This window comes from Phaseolus vulgaris, chromosome 9 (assembly GCF_000499845.2).
Source record: "Phaseolus vulgaris cultivar G19833 chromosome 9, P. vulgaris v2.0, whole genome shotgun sequence".
Classification (NCBI taxonomy): domain Eukaryota; kingdom Viridiplantae; phylum Streptophyta; class Magnoliopsida; order Fabales; family Fabaceae; genus Phaseolus; species Phaseolus vulgaris.
The window spans coordinates 17,046,028-17,061,819 of NC_023751.2; the positions used below are offsets into that span (position 1 = coordinate 17,046,028).

General features: G+C 33.0%; 3 protein-coding genes across 5 annotated transcripts; 2 read left to right on the forward strand and 1 right to left on the reverse strand.

Moving 5' to 3' along the window:
* Nucleotides 1-406: 406 nt before the first annotated feature.
* On the reverse strand, nucleotides 407-4,710 carry LOC137822475 (uncharacterized). 2 transcript variants are annotated; one of them, XM_068627365.1, is made up of 2 exons: nucleotides 4,477-4,710; nucleotides 407-1,502 (listed from the first exon to the last, which is right to left on the reverse strand). In XM_068627365.1, exon 2 carries the CDS (start codon nucleotides 1,277-1,279, stop codon nucleotides 545-547), a length of 735 nt encoding a protein of 244 aa, XP_068483466.1. In that variant the 5' UTR covers nucleotides 1,280-1,502; nucleotides 4,477-4,710; the 3' UTR covers nucleotides 407-544. The 2 variants fall into 2 exon arrangements, with proteins under 2 accessions (XP_068483466.1, XP_068483465.1); XM_068627364.1 differs by having other exon boundaries at nucleotides 407-1,552.
* A 1,646-nt stretch (nucleotides 4,711-6,356) lies between these two features.
* LOC137821519 (uncharacterized) lies at nucleotides 6,357-9,332 on the forward strand. Its single transcript, XM_068626147.1, has 8 exons — nucleotides 6,357-6,587; nucleotides 6,888-7,094; nucleotides 7,616-7,676; nucleotides 7,829-7,865; nucleotides 8,364-8,441; nucleotides 8,532-8,604; nucleotides 8,802-8,841; nucleotides 9,035-9,332. Exons 1-8 carry the CDS (start codon nucleotides 6,546-6,548, stop codon nucleotides 9,082-9,084), a joined length of 588 nt encoding a protein of 195 aa, XP_068482248.1. The 5' UTR covers nucleotides 6,357-6,545; the 3' UTR covers nucleotides 9,085-9,332.
* A 1,204-nt stretch (nucleotides 9,333-10,536) lies between these two features.
* LOC137821869 (protein NONRESPONDING TO OXYLIPINS 2, mitochondrial) lies at nucleotides 10,537-14,123 on the forward strand. 2 transcript variants are annotated; one of them, XM_068626659.1, is made up of 3 exons: nucleotides 10,537-10,784; nucleotides 10,864-11,050; nucleotides 13,855-14,123. In XM_068626659.1, exons 1-2 carry the CDS (start codon nucleotides 10,657-10,659, stop codon nucleotides 11,015-11,017), a joined length of 282 nt encoding a protein of 93 aa, XP_068482760.1. In that variant the 5' UTR covers nucleotides 10,537-10,656; the 3' UTR covers nucleotides 11,018-11,050; nucleotides 13,855-14,123. The 2 variants fall into 2 exon arrangements, with proteins under 2 accessions (XP_068482760.1, XP_068482761.1); XM_068626660.1 differs by having other exon boundaries at nucleotides 10,864-10,985.
* The last annotated feature ends 1,669 nt before the right edge of the window (nucleotides 14,124-15,792 follow it).

The window sequence follows — 15,792 nt, forward strand, 5'->3', positions numbered from 1 at the left end:
TGAAGTAATTGAAGGATAATGAAGACTTAGCTCAATCTATACTCTTCCCTACATATTGTGTAAGAACAAGTTTTGTTTATTCAAAAAATAGAAAGTTTAAATTTTCTCAAAATCAACATTATAATTAATTTCGACAGTGGCTTAATTTTTGAAGTATTTATTAATGAATGAGTGTTTTTACCTTTCATGGTTTCAAAGTATATTTTTTTGGAAAAGGAAAGGAAGGAAACTTTTGCACTTGCATACTAAATTTGAACAGATGTTGGATTTAGTCTGATAAAAATGTAGCCCAAGCGCAGAGCCGTAACATCATTCTGACAAGGTTCGTGTTGTGCTGCTCTTGCTGAAACTGATAATTGCTATAAACATAGAAAAAGAACCAACAGCAATTAAAGGAAGTATCAACTACAGAAACAATACACAACTATTCTGACTGATCATAATTTCAACATACACAATTTCCGACCCTTCTTTACAAATAGCAAACAAACATTGAGTTTTGATTTTGATTCTTTAACCACATTAAACATTATGTACATTAAACTCAGCCAGTGCAGAGTCCCCCAGCAGGTTCTCCCATGTCATCTTCACTAACATACGCAGAGAGGTTCAGATACTTATCCTGCTCCACCCTGTCCCTCCACCTCGCTCTACAAATCACACAGCTAGCCGTTCTTCTTCCCCTTGTTCTCTTCCACCTCATCAAACACTCTTCATGAATAGGGTTACGGCATGTCCCACATGCAACCAGGTTTTGCTCCTTCCCCATTTCCTCAAGGCAAACCGGGCACGTGGCACCCTCCTCCGTCTCTATCTTTGGCCTCGTTGACCCTCCGCCAAAGAAGAGCTGGTGGAACCTCTGCCGGAGGGTGCCGCCTGCCACTGCCTCCGGCAACGTGGGCGTGCCGAGGAGGCGTTCGATCTGGCAGGGTCGAAGGGTCCTCCTCCTTAGACACACGTCATCAAGGGACACGCCCAAAACTCGAATGAAAACAAAGAGAATGTGCTTGCATGGGGTTGTACGGTCAGGGCAGGTGCACGAGGGCGTGGAGGAGAGGGTGACCGTGTAGACGTTACCAGTGGCACCGAATATGAAGAAGGTGGAGCCGGCACGGTGGAGGAGGCGGAGACGGTGGCGGAGGGCACGGACTATCCGGTCCGAGATGGGTTGGCTTGGTTTGAACCTAGGGTGGTGGTGGTGGTGATGGTGATGATGGTTGTTGTTGTTGTTGTTGTTATGGTTAGAATGAGAAATGGAATTGGAGGCATGGGATTCCATTGTTCAGAATGAAATGGGGAAATTAAGGTTGTTGGTTAGTTGAATAAGGATTTAGGATAAGGAGAATATGTTGTTGGTTGAGGGTTATGTAGGAGGGGTGTGGCCGGGATTCGTTGTGTAGTTTTGGGGGACACGTGAAGGAATAAGATTAATGGATGATGGGGCAGGGAATTTTGTAAGGTGTACAATTCCAAACCTTTACTTCCCAACTTCCCTTTTCTCCCTACAATGGTGGTAAACCATGCAGCACGCTTTAGCAATATATCCCAAGACCTGTAACTCATACGTACAATGCACACTTTCTTATTTACTTCACCACATTCAATTTAACACGTATCAATACATGGATGGTTTCTAAAAGAGGGCTTCCAATTTCAAATTTCTACTATATAATCTTTACTTCCTATGAGGACTTCTTATGCACTTTGGTTAAAGTATAAGAACAGATCCAGATACTTGCGCTCTAATAAATAAACTCAACAGTAAAATGTTTAACATCTCATCATACAATTTTTTTCATTCCTCTTCTCTCTTCCTAGTACTCCCTACACTCTTCTGTCTACATCCATATGTCTTCCCTGATCCTAACATGATCATCTAATAAAAATGTCAGTGGGAGCATTATGATTTAGTGCATATGTGATTCATCCTAAAAACTTCTATTACCACACAATTCGTTTCGTTTCGTTTTGGCTTAATTTTACTTTTGCTGCCATTAAAGTAAAGCAAAATAGAACAGTATAAATGGTTGAATTGATCCAAACAGATGTTGAGCATATATGTTTTGAATCATAAAAAATGCATTGTATTCTTATGTATTTAAACATCAAATTAGTTCTAAAATATGTATTTTGTCAATCAGGTATAATTCTTCAAGATTCTTGTGACTTAGATAATGATTCAGACTTTGATAAAAAGAAAAACCTTTAAAAATCAAGAATATCTACTTCAGAGACTATTATATAACTTAGAGAAGGTAGCTAGATTGCCAAGTTATTAGAAATGCTTAACACTCTAGTGAAAGTGCTCTTGGAATTGACTGGACATAGTGACAAAGTGGGACCAAATTGTCCCTTCTACGCACTTGGTTTGAGTCAGGCAATTTCCTTACATCCCTCTCAAGATAATTTTTTTTCTGTGAAAAGAAAAATAATATATGAAGTCCCCGAGGAAAAGAAATTACAAAATATTTTCTAAATAAATCTAACGGTGTCAGAATTTTTCTAATAAGAAAGAAAAAGGAAAATTATAAATAAGGGATATGATGATAAAAAAGAAAAGGAGAGATATCAAGAAAATACGATCGAAAGATGCTAGAAAGAAAAAAAAATGAATATATACCTAAAAGTAACTTTCAAATATTACCAACAAATGGAAAGAGTTATAATAATATATGTTTGAACACGTTATTTTTAACATTATATGCTATTAGTTAAAATTAATTAAAATAAAATACAGTAAGTGTGGACTGTTAAAAAGAAATAATATTTAAAATATTTTATTGGTTTCAATAAATTTCAGCCAAGGATAAAGAATAATTTTTAAAAAGTGAATTGTTATAATTTTTTCAAGAGTTGAATAGATGGGTTTAAGTGCTTTATGATATATGTTGTTTTAACCTGGAAAAAAAAGTTAAGGTTAGATAAACTCCTCAGAACAGTGTATATAGTATTGCGCCATTGGAGTCTCCTCAGAATAGTGTATATAGTATTGCCCCATTGAAGTTGCTCAACTCTCAGGTTTGTAATTTTTATACAGGTTTTATCACGATACATTATATTAAACCCTTTATTAATTTAAACTATTACTCACTATACAGTTTCTCTTTATTTTATTGTATATAAAACAGGGTTATGTTATGCCTAAAATTGCGTTTAGGCGTTTAGGCATTTTACACTAACCAAACCAGGTCTAAGAAACTTGAAAAATATTGTAACACTGTATATACACGACAGGATATATTTTCTAAAACATATATAAAGAGAGTCTTATTCTGAACATTGACATAAATAGTATTAAAGTGTAAACTTATGCAAAAGCTAATAAAGAACCCATTTTCAACCATGATGCTTTTAAGTTTTCAAGCAGATAAAAATGGCACATTATGATGTATATATAAAATATCAGGAATACAGATAAAAAAGGGTTTTAACAGAAGTAATAGAGGCAAAGATTTTCAATATGAGGGTTTAAACCTTGCTGTCTAAGAATGGGAGGATTCAAGGCCCAAGTTGCCGACTATGCAAAAGTGCTGACTGAGTTGGAGATTGTAAAATATATGTTGGAAGGAAAATATATATGAAGCAGACCTGGAGCATATCACAGATCTTAAACAAAGAGTTGCCATGTTGCAAGATCACAAATGCAAGTCAGCTGCTAGTGATCAAGATATTCAAAATAAAGCTAAGAAGGCAAACGGATCTTAAGTGAGGCAGAACAGTAGAAGACATCTAAATTGAGAGTGCAGGTGGACAATTTTGACTCTGCACGAACCTTTGAAATGCTATTCTAAAAGACTCAGTGAGTGGTAATAAGATCACTTATAAACAATCCACTCACTCAGTCATTGTGTTCTAAACCTACAAATAGATATAATTACACATCTAAAAGGGATCCAGAGACCAATAATCAAGAACATCAAGACCCTTTGTTCCCCCAGTCCCCAACTCTAGCCACAATATTTCGACATAACAATGATTCAGCTTTGCTACCAAAAATTTCAACACTGCATAGTTAACTTTCAGACTTCTGTTTGAGGTTCGGGGATTAAATATAGTAGTAAATAAACGACAAATAACATCCAAGAAAGCAAGAAAAAAGAAATAATTTGACCTGGTGAAACTAGTTGAGGAAAGGAAAAAAAGAGCATTACTAGAAACCAGAATGGTATAGAATAATAGCATTATTACCAACAAACAAGGGGAAATACAAACTTGAGATTGAGTCAACACATTCATAATCACAAATTCTTATAACTCGTATTTAATAACTCATGTCTATAAATTTTCAACAAATTTTAATATAATGGAACTTGCATTAAAATATTAGCACTTGATAACCTTTTGCATTTTTTATCACACAAAATGGATGTGAAACCTAGCTGTATATTTGCAACATAACTTTTCAAGAGCTTTTACGTCCACAATAAACAAGAACAACCTACGAAACTGAAGAAGAAGATGGGTAATAGGATGCACCTGACAAGCAATTCTCTCTGACCACGAATCACATACTAAGTTAGAGCTGCGCAATTTGGTCACAGTGAAATTGGTTTTGTGCATATTAATAAAATACGAAAAAGAAAAAGAAGAAGATGAAGGAGTAACGAGAAGGAATGGAAAATGGAAGAAAAAGTGAGGGATGGGAAATAAAACTACAAATCTCTGGAGAATTCAGGAAAAATGGAGATGGCACTCTGTATTTGAGCATAGGGATTAGGGATATAGCCTCTGTTATTTTCAAACTCTGCTTTAATATATTTTTAAGAAAAAATGTTATGTAAGAAAAAGCATATTTATTTTCTAGCAACTATTTTTATTATCCATAAAATCGGTTCTTTTGTAACACTCCTTAGGATAAACTTTTAATTAATCTAATATCATATTATAAAGTAAATTTTAAATTTAATTTAATTCCATAAACCTACTTATATAAATGATTCAATAAAGTGGGTAATGATTTAAGTATAAAATAAAATAAAAATATGTATTTTTTAATTTATCAAAAATTTCAAATAAAATAATTGAAAAACATATTGAACTTCATTTTAGATATTTGTAATTATATTGACAAATTTTAAGTAAAAAGTATTTAATTTCACATCGAAAGAAAAAATGGATCATGAAATGAAATGGATAAAAAGTTATACTAAATTCTACAGCTAGCTTGTTTATAAAGTCTAAAATTATACTTTTTAAAATCATATAAAAGTAAAAGATTTTTTTTTATTAGTTATATATGCAGTTTTAGCTACTTTTTAAAAATAAATAAATTAAATGCATTATTTTATTTTTAAAGCTTATCCATCTTAGATTTCACATGAGCTGCACGAAATAATTAGTACAATACTAAAATTCAATTCGTATAATTTTGACGTGCTGTGAGATAAGAGTATATGTATGCCAACTAAGATATTCCAATATCGATTTAACTAAAAGTCACAAATTTAGCTAAATAAATAAGAAGCTGAAAAAAAAAGAAAAAGTGTTATAAAAATAATATTTTTGATAATAGAATAAATAAGAGAATGATCTTTTTTTCTATTTTCATCAAATGGTACATCAAATGGCAGTATATATGTAAGTATGTAAATTAAATTATATAATTGAAGAGTTATAAGCTAGGTAGCACAGACATATCGACACGAACGTGAAAATACGTATAATCTCTAAAATGTAGGACACGGAGATACGAATTTATATATTATATAATTATGAATTATATAAATTGATAATAAATATTTATGTACACAAGTATGTTTCAAATAATTTTTTATAGTAGAAAGATGTTTTTCATGACTGGTTCAAAAGAATTTGTTTCTTTTTTATAATCATAATAAAAATTTATACAATAAATTTGAGTTTTTAAAAAATTAATGTATTTTTTCTTTTTAAAATTATGTTAGAACTGTACTAGAATTTTCAGAAATTCAACAAATACTTTTTGAATTAGATACTTCATGGATACGTGTCATACAAGTGTCATGCGAGTGTCAATATCCAATACGAATATTCAACACCAATACGTCATTTAAGAGAATTTTCAGAAATTCAACAAATACTTTTTGAATTAGATACTTCATGGATACGTGTCATACAAGTGTCATGTGAGTGTCGATATCCAATACGAATATTCAACACCAACACGTCATTTAAGAGAAGTGTGTTAGTTTCAAAGTGTTATCATTTAATTGAGAAAATTGAAGATAGAATATAACCAAAAAAAAAAAAAGGGTTAACGATCAAGATAGAAATTTCAGATAGTATGAACACACAAATAACAAAAAGACCAACAGAAGGAGTTAAAAAAAAAAAAAAAAACCCGGCAGCATAATCATTAAACCTTTTCTTCCTTAAATGAAAAAACTCAATTCTAAATTTCTAATGCGGCATGGTCTCTCCACTGCCCAAAGCAGCCACCAGTAAATCTTCATCTTCTCAAAACCCGCTTAACCTTTTGGCCTAAGACTAAGATAATACCACTTTTCAGTTCCAGACATTTCAAATTTACCCATTCATGTTCCTTCTTCCTTCACTGCAAAAACTCCATGTTCCCTTCAATCCTAAATTCTAATCAACCTCGGGATAAGGTTAGTTCATGTCTTTCTCTTCCCATATCTGTCTTCTTTCGCGTTTTTTGTCCCAACAACTGAACAAACACAGGGTGTTACCCTCTTTCGCTATATCCGCATAGTTTTATTTAGGGAAATTCAGTTTTTGAAATACAAAATGTTTCACCATGGGTGGTCCAAAATTTCAATCTTTAAGTTACTTCTTTTTACCCCTTATATATTGGGAACCATGGCAATTCCATTTTGTGAGTTTTGATACGCTGTGTACCTTGAATATGCTATTTGTTTGTCTGAGTGTTGTGGGTGTTGTTTGTATAGCAACAACAAAAGCAAAAGGGAGAATGGTTAGCAGGAAGTTTCAAGGCAGAGAACTTCATTCCAGGTCTTGTTATAGGTTTCCTTTTTGGGTTGTTGTTAGATTTATCAAAGCCCAGTAGAAATAACTTGTCCAGAAAACAATTGCCATCGACCAAGAATCAAGAGCAACCCTCATTTTCAAGCAATTGTGACCGAGAACTTAAAATGGTTTGTCATTTCATCGCATTTACCACTCTCTCGTATTATTCCATGCCTGTAATTCTGTTGTAGTTGACTGTTTGTACATCATGTAAGCAAGTCATATTCAAGTTTACTGGAAGGACATGCATGATTGAAATTGTGCCCTTACTATCCATCTGCTATTTCTCAATCAGGAGGAATGTTTGCCGAATGAACTTGTTTGATCATTGATGATTAAGCTTAGGTAATATACATGTCAACAGTTTTCTCTGCGAAATCACTGAACAAAACCCAGGAATAAGTTTTATAATTTTTTTTAAAACTTTTTTAGAATTAATCTGAAGCAGCAGTATATACAAAGTTTTCTGTATCCATGCATGTAATTACTCAATAATTAGATTAATTGAACTACTCTTCTGTTTCATAAAATTTATGGGCAGGGTAAATAGATGTAACATGCATTCCTTTTAATTGTTAGAAACATTTACCATTGTATTGTATGTATGAAAAACAATTCTGATTTCAAAAAATGCACGGTTCTTTGTTAGGTTCTGGTTGTTCGCCAAGACTTAAAGATGAAATCTGGAAAGATTGCATCCCAATGTGCTCGTAAGATATAAAGCTGTTGTTAACTTTGGAAGTGTTGTTATCTCAAATTTGTCCAGAATCTCTTTCCACCCATTACAAATTTCCTTATTATTACTACCTTTTACATCTTTTTGTTTATTAGTTTCTGCCTTTACATTCACATTTTGTTGCAGATGCTGCCACTGGAATGTATGCTGAGTTAATGCAAAGGTACTTTTGTTCTGACTAGTGTACATTTCAAAGCATTGGGGCATCTTCTAGCTTTCTAATTAGTGGTCCTCCTGAGTCATGCCAATCCACTCACCAGCATCTCCTTCACGAAGAAACAAGACCACATTTAGGTTAACATAATATTTGAAAGACCGTGTCATGTTGTTAAACCTCCAGGACAATTTTTGTAGGCTCTGCATGATGGCCGTTATGGTTGTGTGTAACTTCACATAATCCGGCATTGGGATGGTTGTCAGTTTTTTTAGATACATATTGTAAAGTTGGTTATGGTCAGGAAAATAACTTCCCTTACCTTAAAGCAAATGAAAATAGGAACTTGAGATGTTTAGTTCTAAAACGTTTCATTTTGAACGTGAAAATGATGGTTATTTCATTCCTGTGATTTTGCTATACTTCATAGCCATGTTATTATATGTCAATAAATTCTACCAGCAAGTTTATTGATGTAATAAACTTGAGCACCATGTACTTTTGCAGTAATCGGTCTCTACTGAGACAATGGGAACAGTGTGGCCAGCCCAAAATAGTTGTGACTTGCAGGAATCAACAAGAGATGTAAGCATGTGATTTTAATCTGGATACTGTAAATTCACTTGTTCAGTAGAACAAGACCTACATTGCATTGATGACTTCTCTTTTGATCAGGAATAAACTGAAGGAAGCAGCTGAGAGTATTGGCCTTCCTACATTTGTTGTTGCTGACGCAGGAAGAACACAGGTAATACTTCATATTTGCCTAGAAATAAAGTTAGCATATAGAGTTGATAGTTAGTTAGTGCCGAATTCTCCTTGGGTAATTGTTAATAGTAACTTAGTAACGCAACAGCTTGACTGTTGAAGGGTTTTCTTTCATCTTCTCACATCCTCACATTGTGGCTTTTGATAGTATCATTGCTAACGCTTTTATATGTTCAGGTTTTAGCAGGATCAAAAACTGTTCTTGCTGTTGGACCTGGTAAGCTTCCTGTTGCTTGTATGTCATGTAAGACCAAAAACACTTGCAAGAAAATCCAAATGCTTATACAATGAATTAAACAATTGAATGTTACAGTCTTGGATTTGATGCTGATGTTTTTCAAAGTTGCTACCTTTCTTCTTTGTTGACAGCTTTTGTAATGTGCTGCTTTCTGATGCATTTGTTTTGTCAGGACCAAAATCATCTGTGGATGCAGTGACTGGTAGATTGCCCCTGCTTTGACAGCATTCCAGAAGCATGTCCTAATATGATAAATACCTGAGCTTGTTGCATGATTAGTCATCGTTACAGTGGCCTTAGCAACATGGCTATGGTATGGTTGTGTTCAATAGGTGTAATGTAATTCTTAATCGAAGTCCTTTCCCTTCCCTTTGGTACCTCTAATTGCATGAATTTCATCATCCTCTCTACCATGATGAACACAAAGCTATTTATTTCTTATTACTTTAATCTCTAAAGAGATTTCTCAATTTTACAAGAGCCAAATTCAGAAATTATTTACTACAAAAGAAATAATGAACTTGATAAAATTTTCACATGTGCTGAATGTTTACAAAACATGATATTGTACAATTCATTTTAATTTAAATTGAGCTTAAAACAAAATAATTTACAATTAGAAGTTCTACTTAAAAAATATAAGTTTATAACAAACATAGTTTTAATATTTTTAACTCATTGCACACGTTTCGTTTTCTATTGTCTGATTCAAAATGAGAAAAAAAAGGAGAGCTTTTAATTAGAAATATAAAGTAAACCTTGACACATTCAAGTTTATGCATTGAGAATTTTTCTAGTTAGATTAGACTAATTTAATCGTGAACCAAAAATTATTTGTTTAATTTTGAGTACAAGCCAAATATCTAAATCCAAATAATCAACAATAGAAAAAAATTACAAGAATTTGTTTGGCTAAAATTTCTTAACAAGCATTTATAAGACAATAAATAAAAATTATTTCATAAATTACAATGAAATTGTGTATATATAATTTATAGATTTAAAAAATATATATTTAAATTCTCTATAGAATAATTTTAACTAATAAAAACATAATTATTTTGTTCAAAAGTTTTCATTCAAGAAAAATTTGTTGAACTTAAACTTAGCCCCAGACAAATTTATTAAATAAATGAAAGTAAAAAAAATAAAAATAATAATCAGGTCAATGATCCTGTTAATATTGTGGTAGCTAAATTTTAAATCAGCTTAAATTAAACTAAAATTCAATTAAATTAACCTTTTTTTTTGGTGAAAAAGTTAAATTAACCTAGTATATACAACTTAACAGGTTAATCGGATTAATTTGACAATCATAACGAAAAGAAAATAAGTAATCTTTTATGGTTTGGTTTGCAAGTCAGAAAAAAAATTATCTTTTTGGATCACTATATTATTGGTACTTCATTAATTTTATAAATGATTAATATTAATAAAAAATTAATTATTTTTTCCTAAAATATCTTTATATATATTTTTTCATTTCCAAAATTTGAATTTAAGTAATTTTTTAAAGGAATAATAGTATATGAAAATATCACATTTTATTTTAATTTTTATAAAATGAACTAGTTAGTTTACATTTTTACATGTAATAAAAAAATGTAATTGTAGTTTCATATTAAATACTATTACCTTGTGTTTTTTAAATTTTGGGAATTAGAAAAAAGTAAAAGAAAGGAGAAAGGAAAAAGGAAAGAAGAAGAAGAAGAATAGTGAAAGGGACAAAACCCTCAGCAAAACCCTTTCCCGAACTGTGACTCGTGAAAGCCCTAACTCTGGAATTTGGCTGCAATGGCTTCTCGTTATAGATCTGTTTCGCAACCAGCATTGTGCATTATCAAATCCACCATCACCAAACCAGCTTCCAAGCCCGCGCCCTCTGCTTTTTTCCTCAAAACTCGTTCTCCCGTTGCGGCCAGGCAAGTCCGTTTCACCTATGAAGTGATCGCTTTTCTTTGACCCAATTGGATTTTATGTTATGCTGCATTTTTTTTTCAGGTGGGTGGGTGGGGAGCTTGGTTGCTTGCAGTCGCTGTTTCCGCTGCACTCGGCGGTGTCATCGGCGCGCCTCACTTCTTGTCTAGGCATAGATTCGAGTAGGTCGAGGTCGTTGTCCCAGGGTATGCTCTGCAGTGCCAACCCCGGAGTTTGATTTCTCCAATTCTTTTTTACCCCTTTTTTCTCTGTAAGCTTCATTGGTACTTCCCCTCTTTTCTTTATGCCATCTTCCCATCAAACTTAGGTACACTGAGTTTTTTCAAACTAAAGGCATTCTCATGTCGTGGAGTCTCAATGCTTGTTTCATTTTGTTCATGATTAGGCAACTTGCACTGTCTATATTTTAGCAAAACAAGGAAGTTGCTATCAGGTTGTTTTTAACTAATATAAGATTGCAGTTTTGCTTTGAGAGTGGCCAGTGAGCTATTGTTAATCATAGTGTCATTGTAAACAACTGATAATCAGAGGAGAATAAAAAACTAAAAAAAAAAATGACGTACTCTTGTGTCAGAGGCTCCTCGCAATGTGAAGGAATGGGGAGTGTCATCAGCCTTAACCTGGCATTGCATATTCAGGGTCATTAACCTATATAATGTTATGCTTAGGCAGTAGCCTCAACTATTGTATCCATATTCATTGTGAAGAACTGATAGGTGAATAAATATAGTGAAGTTTAGCGGCATGTAAAATATTAGGAGCAATGAAATTTATATTTGGAGGAGAATATCAGTACTATACATTTTGATAGTTCATTCTATGTCCATTGTTTCCTTTTAAGTTCGTAATTTTTGTGTGCTTTTCTTTTATTATTTTCTCACTGATTTATACTGCGTACCTGTTGGATTGCAGTAAAATTGTAGCTCTAAGGCTGTGTCTGAATTGGAGTTTACAAACTTTATTTTAAATGAGCATTCTCTTCTAAAATTGATTTTGGTTAAAATGGGGGATTGGGTGAATGGATTTACGTGAGTTTGATTGAACTCACATAAATGATTTTGAAATGAAGTGATTTATGTTTGACTGTTTTTATTCTAAAAGCTAGTTTGTAGTAGTAAAACTCTGAATTTTTTTATCCAATGCCAAAGCTATCTAAAGTTACTTAAACTCAATTAATGTTGGACTCATGATCAACAGCTTGAAGTCGGACTAAGCATATGAAACAGTCAAACATAAATAACATCACATCTTTACTCAATGCAAAAGCAGTAAAATGTTGCTTTCAGGTTGAGGGCTCAAAAAACACAAGAAGTTTGGGTTCTGAACTTGTCAAATGATCTTTACATCTTTTAATGCAAAATATATCCTACAACCTGATTAGTGGCCTCTCCAACACAGAAACAAACACTCCGTAAGTTGTTTGTGCTTGTTGAGTGTCACTTTCGAAGGCCATGCATATGAACCAGGAAAGCCTTGATTTCTCCATTGCAAAAGTGCACACATGCTCACCACCAACTTGCCATTCCAAAGCCCCTCACTGTTGCTCTTGAATTTGACTAAGAACCGATTACTTACTTAGGTTGCATAATTAAGAATATGATCTGTACCTAAATGATATCAAGGTACGTACAATAGACCACATTTTGAAGCAATACTATATTTTTTGTTAAGCCAAAATCTGAGCTCTGGTTCTTATTATTGCATTTAATTTTTCCTATCTAGAAAGTCACTAAGTATACATAGTGGATTATCCCGATTCTTGGGTAGAACTTCTGCAGGGGTAGCACTTGTCGTAGTGAATATTCACCTTTCTGCCATTTTGAAGGCATCGTATGTATTTCATTTTTTATAGTGCACACTAAATAACGAACTACCCAGTATATCAACCTTGGGAAGGAAAACACTGAAAATGCTATAGTGGGGCTGCTACATTTAGATTAGGTTAGGTATTGAATAGTATGAACTAAAAAAATTATATTATACATGTTAGTTATAAATGTTTAAAAATTTAAACCCAAATTAGAGAATTAAAAAGTGGTAAAATAGAAGAAGACACTGTAGAGAAAGATGAAACTTGAATGACCTGTTTCAGAATGTAGAATATACTACAACAAAAAGGCTATCAAATTAAAGAGAACAAGGGGGCACAACACAGCAGTAACTGAGGGCTGAGAGAACATACGACAGACCAGAAAAGAAGGCCACTTACATTACATCAAGGTGTGGCCAGAGAACACTTGGGAGTTTTACTAAAATTCTGATTTCCACAAGGGTTGAGGGGAGATTGTAACTCTCCCAAAATTGAGTACATGTTAGTTAACGGTCTTAGTTATTTGTTAGATTCAGTTAGTTTTTTGTTATTAGGGGGCTGGATAATACGAAATAAGGCATGCTGTTGGTTATAAATGGTACGGATCGAGAGAAGGGGTATGCTTTCAATTGAGTTAGGGGCTTTGGACATTGGAAAGTGCAGACCCCTAAAGCTCTGTGAGCGTGATCATACTATAGTCAGGGGACTTTTATCATTTTCTCTATAATTCTGATACAGTTTCTGTCATACACGATCATACTTTTCCTAAGCGTTCTCAGAATGAACAACTTAGATGACATCAATTCGCCATACTTGTAATTCATTGGCTTCATCCATGTCATAAATAGCATTTGGAAACCCATTCAAAAGTAAGAACTGATACTTGAAATGTAGAAAGCTACAACCATTAGAATCTTAGTAAATGTGTAAAACCACATCTGGGATGTGAACCAAATAATTCATCTATAATTCTTGTAAAACCAAAGGATGCAACACTCAAGTGTATATATTCCAGCTCAATTCCTGGCTGGCTGCTGCTAGCTTGTACGTTTATTACCTTCAGGCTTCAGCCTTTTTACATATTCATATAGCCATTTTTTCACGAACTGCGGCACTTAGTTGTTTTGCTGTGGTACTGTTGGTGTTAAACGTCACTTGCTTTGCTTGGTTATTCTATTGTGTAGAAGAGACTTCCTATTGTAATCCTGTGCTTTTGTAATTTTTATCTTTTCAAACTTTCTCAGAAATGGGTCTCAGCACGCCGCGATAACAGATTTTGAAGACCATTGATGGGCAGATTGGAGACATTATTTGCTTTGCTGGGATGCTGTACTTGTTAATTATTTTCAATTTATCTTGACAGTTCACTGTAACTTCCTTTGAACTTCTTGTGTCTCTTGCAATGGTTCCCATAAAATGTTTGATCATTCCAGTATTAGTCGGTTCTATGCCAACCTCACTTGGTGAATAAAAACCAAAAAAAATGCTGATTCAGCTGGTTATCATTTCTGCTCATGCATGTTCCTTAAATTGTTAGCAATAGCATTAGAATCAGTGCATTTGCTTCAGGTAAGACGTGTATGTATGTATGTATGTGAAACCGACTTTTGAGTAGTGGGAGGGTATCTGGTGGAGTTATGAAATTATATTGAGTATAGTTTTTTGGGGACATGATGTGCAGGTAAATAAAGTGAAGTGTAGACAAACAATGACATGTCTCCATCTTCTCTGAAAACAGCCTTGACGAAAGAGACTATGTCTCCGTTATAACCATACATGGGCATGTGAGAGCCTCACTCCTTCGTACCTCGTAGCCTCTGCTACTTTTTTTTTTTATCCAAAATGCCTAATAATACACGCAACTGTTGTCACTTTGCTCTCCTATGCTTTTTAAAGACTTTAATAATAATCATGCTAATTAGTGAATATAATGATTACAGAGGAGAGCTTAATTAACAAATGAATCGGATTAATTTATTTTGATTGTTCAAGAGTTCGATTGAATTTATGATAATATTTTATTTCCTCACAATTTTTTTTTTAGTTTGTTAATAAGTTTCTTGGTTAATTATCGTCCGTATAATTGGTGAGAAACTTGTTTTTTTTTATTACTTACTATGTAGACCAATTGGTGGTTGTTTGAACATAATTAGTGATATCAAGATTGAGTTTTTGATATAGCTAACTATGTCAAATATTTTTTAAAAAAATACTTATCATCTCATAACAAGTCTTCTCATGAATAAGAAGAACAAGTTGGAAGAACATTGTGCCTTTAAATGGATTTATTTAGCTTGATTTACGTTATACCAAATATCTAATAAAAGAAATAATTTATCCAAATATAATGAACTTTATTTAATAATAAAAGGTGTTTTAATTTTTTTGAAAGAAGTGTTTTAACATTTTAGTTTATTCCAACGAGTTCAAATTCTTATCAATAAATAAATGAATAAATGTTGAATAGAGTTTTTACTAAGGACACTCTAAGCAAGCATATAAAATGTTTCTAAACTGCATAAAACATAGTTTTTTATCCTCCTAACGTGTTTTCTGATATTGTTGTTTATTTAATGCATGTTAGATGATAAATTTATTTATACTGTTCTAACAATATGGAGGGTATGGTGGTTATCATGAAAGGGAGCATAGAATAAAGTATTCATGAACATGGCAAATACTACCCCATGCTCATGCAGTTTAACAGTATTAATTTTTGTTGGAAGACCTGCAAATTTAAATGCCACCATGCATATGGCATGGCATGTAGCTAGCCATGATCTTAATATTCTAAATAGTAAATATGAAGGGTTGTTTTGTCCATTTCATCACTGGAATTCGAATGCCTTCAAGCAACTTCTTCTTGTTTCTGCATGAAGCTTGGTCAAACCGTGGCTTAGCTAAGGAGGCATCAATATCTAAACTTACTTTATTTACAAAATATGGCGTTCTTCTTTATTTATATTATCACGTTTAAACGCTCATTTTGAATGAAAAATATAAATTTTGAATGATGTATATAGGCAAGTCATAAAATTGCAAAAGTAGGAAATCAAAAGGGAAAAAAATCAATTTAAAAACAGCCAAGGGGAGGATTGATTACTATGTTTGAGAGGTTTTTTTATTAGTTACAAGACATAGAACATTAAGAATGTTAAATTGTGTGTGAAGTTTCCAATATT